At 45.1% G+C, this 6,948-nt stretch overlaps 1 protein-coding gene across 3 annotated transcripts in view; it reads right to left on the bottom strand.

Annotated features, from left to right (window-relative positions):
• The window catches only part of Dennd4c (DENN/MADD domain containing 4C), a 100,775-nt gene that overhangs the window by 20,683 nt on the left and 73,144 nt on the right, over positions 1 to 6,948 (bottom strand). For all 3 annotated transcript variants that reach the window (XM_005388729.2, XM_013516304.1, XM_013516305.1), the window contains 3 exons: positions 4,291 to 4,407; positions 3,146 to 3,292; positions 268 to 1,415 (listed from right to left, as the gene is read on the bottom strand). In XM_005388729.2, the coding sequence (XP_005388786.1) occupies positions 268 to 1,415; positions 3,146 to 3,292; positions 4,291 to 4,407 (1,412 nt within the window). The remainder of the gene's footprint in view (positions 1 to 267; positions 1,416 to 3,145; positions 3,293 to 4,290; positions 4,408 to 6,948) is intronic.

Below are 6,948 nucleotides of genomic sequence, written 5' to 3'. Positions count from 1 at the left end.
AAAAAAAAAAAAAAAAAAAAAAAACCAACCAGGCGTGGTGGCACTCGCCTATAACCCCAGCACTCGGGAGGCTGAGGCAGGAGGATGGTTGCGAGTTTGAGGCCAGCCTGGGCTGTAAGTGAGTTCAAGAACAGCCTGAACTGCCTAGCAAGACCTTGTCTCAAAAAGACAAAAAACCCACAGCTGCCAGAAATCTGCGAACTTTATGAGTATACGTAAAGGTACTACAACCTCCACATGAGACAGCCCCGACGCGGAAGCTCTCACCTCGTCGTCTGAGTAGTTGTAGGCAGATGCGACAGCCACCCACACTTTACTAGCGACTGTGGCTGCCTGCTTCATACTGGACTTTAGGACGTCGATCTTGGGCCCTGAGAGGATGTTATCCAGCTTCAGCCCTGACAAGGAATTGACCACAGAGCCCAGGGAGCCGTGGGAGGAACGCATCAGTGCTGACAAGGGAGCTGAACGATCTCTGTGGGTTCGACGCGGAGTCTGGTGCTTGACTCGTGCGGTGCACGTCTTCGACCTGGACACCGCAGAGCCGCTTCCACTCTCAGGACTTCCTCGCGCTGCTGGACCACGATCCAAGGGTAGGCTTGATCTCCTCTCTAAAGGGTGAATGCATGCCGTGCTACTGCCAGGGTCGCTGTTTCCCTCTCCGTGCAGCTCCATACTAGAAGATTTACTGCCCAGTGGACTTTTCAGGTTCATGTAGCTCTCAATTTCATCAGCCAAGTTCCGAGTAACAACTGGAGAGAACACCTTATCCTCAGAATCAGGAGTCGTCTCTTTCACACACTCTGTGGCTAAGAGAGACAAAGGATCCAGTCCAGTTTCAACATCTTCCCTCTCAGCAGCCTTAGCAGCGCCATACAAGCTGTTCCTCTTCGGCACGAGCTCTGCAGCTCCTGTTTTCGAGTCTCTGGACTGACTGCTGTCGCTGTCACTCTGTAGACCGTCCCGCGCCGCCGCCGTCAGAGCAGTCTGCGCCACACTGTCACCAGCCACAGGCTCAGGGAGCTCTTGGCCTTCCTCCAGCATCTCCAGCACAGGAGGTGCCCCGGGCTCAGAATCCCCGCGGGTCCCGGGGTCCGTCCGCGGGCAGCTCGCACCCTCAAAGCTGCGGGTTCTCGCCGTGTGAAGCGGGGGGGCCCTGGGGCAGGTCAGGGCAGCCGCGAGGATCCTGGCGTCTGCGCCCATCATGACCGCCGCCTCTCCCGAGTTCAGATCCAAGCCGCTCCTCTTCAGCAACATCCCCGCTCGGCTCTCGGAACTAAAGCTGCAGCTTCTCTCCGAGAGTCGCTTCTGCCTTTTCTCTCCTCTGTCACCACTCTGCTTAAGACTAGCGGCGTCAGCAGAGGCTGTATCTCCAAGTGGGTTTTGAGTAGGAAACAGCATGTCTGGCGTACTCCCTAAAGGGAACAGTACAGTATTAAAGATGAGTCTCTCCTGCCCAGCGTAACTTACATAAAGAGGGTTACACATTAAGAGTAAGATTCACCGCACGCCTGTAATCCCAGCACTCGGGAAGATGAAACAGGAGGACCGCCACGAGTTCAAGGCCAGCCTGCACTGCACAGTGAGACCTCGTCTCAAAAAAGAGTAAGATTCACCAAGTTTAAGTGGTACACAGAAAAAAGAAACCCCAAGAAACTTCATCAACCCTGCCTCCAAGAAATAACATTTTAATGTAAAATCTGCTTTCATCTCCTATATATATATGTACCCATTAAAAATCATACTGATAAGTTTTAATTATATTGTTCACTAAACATACCTCATTTATTCATAAACATAGGTCTGTTCTTACTTCTCACATTTTAAGGGTCATTTAAAAAACATTCTGCATTAAATAACCTCAAATGAAATAACCCCTTATTGTCTTAACATTCACATATCCTAGTCGGAGGGCTGAGGATGCAGTTCTGCGGCTGCACACTTGCCTATCACCTGTGTGACCCTGGGTTTGATCCTCAGCATCACAATATGAGAAACCAAATAAATAAAGGTCAGAAATCTATTCTACACAAAGCAATTTGTAATTATGGAGGAATCAGACACTTGTCATAGCCAAAGCACTACCAGTCCACAGTAAAAACTTGGGAATTCCAAGGTTTACAAACCCTTCTGCAGATACACATTTGTGTTCATGTGTATTCATTCCTCCAACAAATACCTGAACGCCTACTAGTACACACTGTGTGCGCTGCAGGAAGAACAACGGCAGGTGAGAGAGCCGAGTCCAGCTGCTGGACAGCAGTCTCTCATTCAGTAGGCAAGGCCCCACAGAGGCCTTAAGAGCCCCGTTCTCTGGGGGAGGAGGGGGCACACCCTCCCCTCCCCTCCCCTCCAGCGGCGGGCTTCCCCCCAGTACCCAGGGTCTGAGCCTGCACCTCTCTGGGATGTGATCGCCTCACTCCTGTTTTTGAATACGTGTGACCCTACAGTACTCGCATTACCTACAACGAGAATAAACAACCTGGAAACAGTGACTATGACAGAGGACGTTCCAAGTAACAAACATAAATACCCTCTGTGTAACAAATTAATTCCAGGTTGTCCCTCTGTATCCATGGGAAATGGTTCTAGGTACCCCTGCAAATAATAAAATCACAAACGCTCAAGTTCCTTATGTAAAATGGCACAGTACATGCTATATAACATTCATCCTCATGTATGCATTAAATGATCTCTAGACTTCTTAAATTACCAAAAATGTAAATACATCTTTACATATTGAACACAAATGTAATTTTTCTCTAGTATTTAACCCACGCAATGACACTTTGTTTGGGGAAAGGGCTGGTGCTGGGGATTTAACCCAAGGAGCTTTGAGCTGTGACTCAGCTCTTTCACCCTGATTCTGAGACAGGGCTCGCTAACTTGCCCGGGCGAGGCTCCCACACGCATGCTTCTGCTCTGCCTCCTGAGCAGCTGGGACTGCAGTGTGCTCCCCGCACATGACTCCGACTGCACCTTTCAGTAACAACGGTCTAACTTTTCCTGTAGCCCATTTATAGGAATTAGACACATTTCTGGCCTTTCAGCACGTTCACTACAGCTAAGTTAGTATCAGTAAAGACAAATGTCTACGCATAGATGTAAACTCTAAATACTTCATAACCAACATCTAAAAGCTCACCTGTGCTGCTTTTCCTGCTGCTGCCATCAAACGTGCTGGACGGGACTTTCACGATGCTGCTGCCCCAGGAAGGGGGCTCAGAAGGGCTCTGGGGCTCCGGACGAGGCTGTGAACGCTTCGTTTTAGGAGCACAGACCTCACGCACCTCTAGGAAAAAACATGCGGATGTTGTTATTCCTATTTTTGATGATAGTGAAAAGAAACCATATATAGATTTTTATATACGTATTTTTTTCTTAAGTGGAGAGTAAATATGTAACTATTTTATTACTGTTTTTCTGTGTCTGGTTTCCTTGACATCATGTGTCACCAGGATTGACTCATAAATATTTTAGCCTTCAATAACCCTAACTTGAGTGTCCTTGAGGGAATCACCCGAGCCTCTGGCCTCCTCTGTGAGTTCTAGTTCTCACCCTTCAGCAAGCAGGAGAGGGACTTGTTTCTACACAGCATGAAAGAACACGGGCGTCCGCATAGCAGGACAGAAGGAACATCACAGCACCATAAAGATGCTCCTCCGTATTTCCACCAGATTATTTTAACAAATGATTTACATCTCCACGACGCCCGTTAAAAAAACAGGAATATGACACAGATTATTTTTAAGCCACCAATGAAAAACATCCTCAACTATTTGAAGGGCTTTTAGTGAAAAAGCATCTTAAAATAAAAGAAAAGTTTAAATACAGATTTGATGACTCAAAAACTTGGTCCTGGGTTTGTCACTCTGCAGCCATGTAACTCTGACAAAAGCACACCTCAGTGGATTGTACTTTCCTCCAAATATAAGAGCAATCTACATTCTCTGTGGGCCTGTTAAATTCTAAACCTCAGAGACTATCAAAATCGGCCATAATAGCTGGGCACGGTGGCACATGCCTGTAATCCCAGCACTCTGGAGGCTGAGGCAGGAGGATTGGTGCCAGTTTGAAGCCAGCCTGGGCTACAAAGTGAGCTTAAGGCCAGCCTGAACTGTACAGTGACACCTGTCTCAAAATGACAAAAAAAAAAATCTACCATAAAAACAGTACATAATTACCTTATAAGATAGACCTTACATTTCTGAAAATTATAACCAAGTATCAAATAAGATAAACTTTAAATTATAACATATTTTTCTAAGAATTCATGTATCACTATACAACCTTCTTTTCCCACTTTTGTTTTAGTTATCAATTCTTGTGCTACTTCTTCTTTGGGTACATGAATTCCATCCTTTATAAGCTCATCCTTAGACCCATATCCTTGGTCAGACTGGCCACCTGTGGAAGAGAATATGGCTCCATAAATATTTTGTTTAATCAAAAGAAAAGTCCACTGATCAAGCCAGGCATGGCGGCACACACCTGTAATCCCAGCACTCAGGGAGCTGAGGCAGGAGGCCCACCAAGAGGTCGAGGCCAGCCTGCAATGCACAGCAAGACCCGGTCTCAAAACACAAAAACGCACACCCCCCACAACAATAAAATCAAAAACAAGAAAATTTCACTGATCTACACAATTAAAAGTAAGAAAAGGAAGACAGTAGGGCCCACGGATGCAGGTAACATTTCAAGAGCAGTGATAAGCAAACATTAGCAGAAACAAGAACATCAAAGACCAGAAACCATTCCACATTTCAAGTAGTGAGCTTTAATTTCCTCATCTGTAAATTGAAATATCTGGGCAAGGTATTTTTAAAGGGGGCAATCTACAGACACTCTCCAATGTCCAGAGATTGCTATCTGTTCAGTGCGAGAGAAAAGTCCATGAAAATAAGAAAAAAGGCAGTGAAAAAAGAAGGATAAATCAGGTAACAAGAAAAATGGTTACCTACAAAGAACGGAGGAAAACAGGATGAAAAAATAGGGAAGAAACTTCACGAAGGGTTTTACTGTGCTTCTGTCTCGGTGCTGTATTTCTACGTATTCAAAAGCTGAGACACACAGAGGGAGCTAAAACTGCACGCAAGTGAAGCCAGCTGTATTTCACATGAAGTACACAACCCGAAAAGGGTCACGAGGAAACTGACCCAGTGAGTGTGAGCACTCCTCACAGGGGGCGGGTGTGATGGTTCTGAAATTATTTTATGTACATTGTAGGACTAAGCAAATGAGTAAATGTGATGACGTCGGCAGACGATGTTTTTATTTTCTGACAATATTGTCACCAGGTGGGGAAGACAGATTTTTCCAATAATAGGAGTTGGTTCTGGGGCTTCATACTGAACTATATTCCTAGGCTTTTTACATTTCTATTTTGAGTGAGAGTCTCACAAAACGCCCAGGACGGCCTTGAACTTGCCATTCTCCTGCCTGTCTCCAGAGCACCTTGGATTACACGCACGAGCTACTATAACCAGCAGATTTCTGTTTTTTGAATGGATTGAGGAAAGGTGAAGAATCTTAGTGAGGCTGATTTGAAATTGGAGGTACTATATTTCACACACACACACACACACACACACACACACACACACACACACAGAGTGTGGCTTTATTAGAAGTCTAGAATGAGTTAACACCCTGGTATCAACGAATGCAACTTTGACCCAGATCCAGTTTCAGAAACCTATTGCTGAGACCCAGCTCTACAATGTATTCCTGCCAGGCATGGGGGCCCACACTGGTAATCTAGCCCTCGAGTGGCTAAGGCAGAAGGATCTCCACAAGTCCGAGACTAGTCTGGGCTACACAGTGAGTTCAAAGCCACCCTGAACTATATAGTAAGACCCTGTCTCAAAAATAAATTAAATAAATTAAATAAATCTATTCCCTGTTAAACAAAAGGTAAGGTCCTTGAAGAAATGGCTGATTCCAGAGCCGAGTCGGGGAAAGTACAAGAATGAGCGCAGAGCAGTTCGCTGCACCAGAAAGGAGACGCTCATACACATCATGGGAGCACCCAAAGGACAGGCGCCTGTTCAAAGGAGCCCCTACTGGCCAACACTGGGATAATTTAAGGATCAAATAAGGACAGTATTACTTTACAAATTCACTGAGTAAAACAGGAATCCATAATTTCTTGAAAAAATAGGCAAGGGAAATTCTTTCACACACTAGAATGCCATCTTCTAAATGTGGAAGCAAACCACCACTCTGAACCGTCAGTGAAGCTTAGTTAGGGCAAGCAGCAACGGGTACTAAGTCTAAGGGCACAGTAAAGAGGTCCCAGTGTCTCCTCACAGACAGTTTATCTTCTTCAAGGGGTAAGAGATTAACAATGCTCAGGGAAAACAGACTGCACTGAGATCAAAACTAACATCACTGAGAGAGACAGTGCTTGACCCGGGATGTGACAAACTAGGACACAGCGCTGCTTACGTAGCATACAGATGTAGTCATAACCTGACCTAATTATACTACTAGACAATTTCAAATTAAGCAACGTTCTACAAAATAAGCAAAATGACTTCTTCAAAAAGGTCAAGGTCGTAACAGAAAAAGGCTGAGGGCTGTGCCGAAGTTAATAATACTACATAGTGGCGGCTGAGGCAAGAGGATCGTTGGGAGTTCAAGGCCAGCCTGGGCTACACAGTGAGCTCAAGGCCAGCCTGAACTGCAGAGTGAGACCCTGCCTCAAAAGGACAAAGAAAAAAAAAAAAAAAAACCCCACAACTAAATAGTGGAGATTAAAGTACAACACTAGAACAACTGACAAAATTGGAATACAGACTACAGATTATGACAGTATTTCAACGTTTTGCTGAATTTAGTTACTAAACTGTAGTCATATTAAAAGAAAATACCACTGAAGCATTAAGAGGATAAAAGGCAATGCATGTAACCTATTCATATGATCTAAGAAAAATAAATGTACATGCA

The sequence above is a fragment of the Chinchilla lanigera genome, unplaced genomic scaffold (assembly GCF_000276665.1).
Source record: "Chinchilla lanigera isolate Chin_1 unplaced genomic scaffold, ChiLan1.0 scaffold00033, whole genome shotgun sequence".
Classification (NCBI taxonomy): Eukaryota; Metazoa; Chordata; class Mammalia; order Rodentia; family Chinchillidae; genus Chinchilla; species Chinchilla lanigera.
Note: the sequence above shows the minus strand (reverse complement) of the source record. Positions and strands in the feature narration are given on the sequence as shown.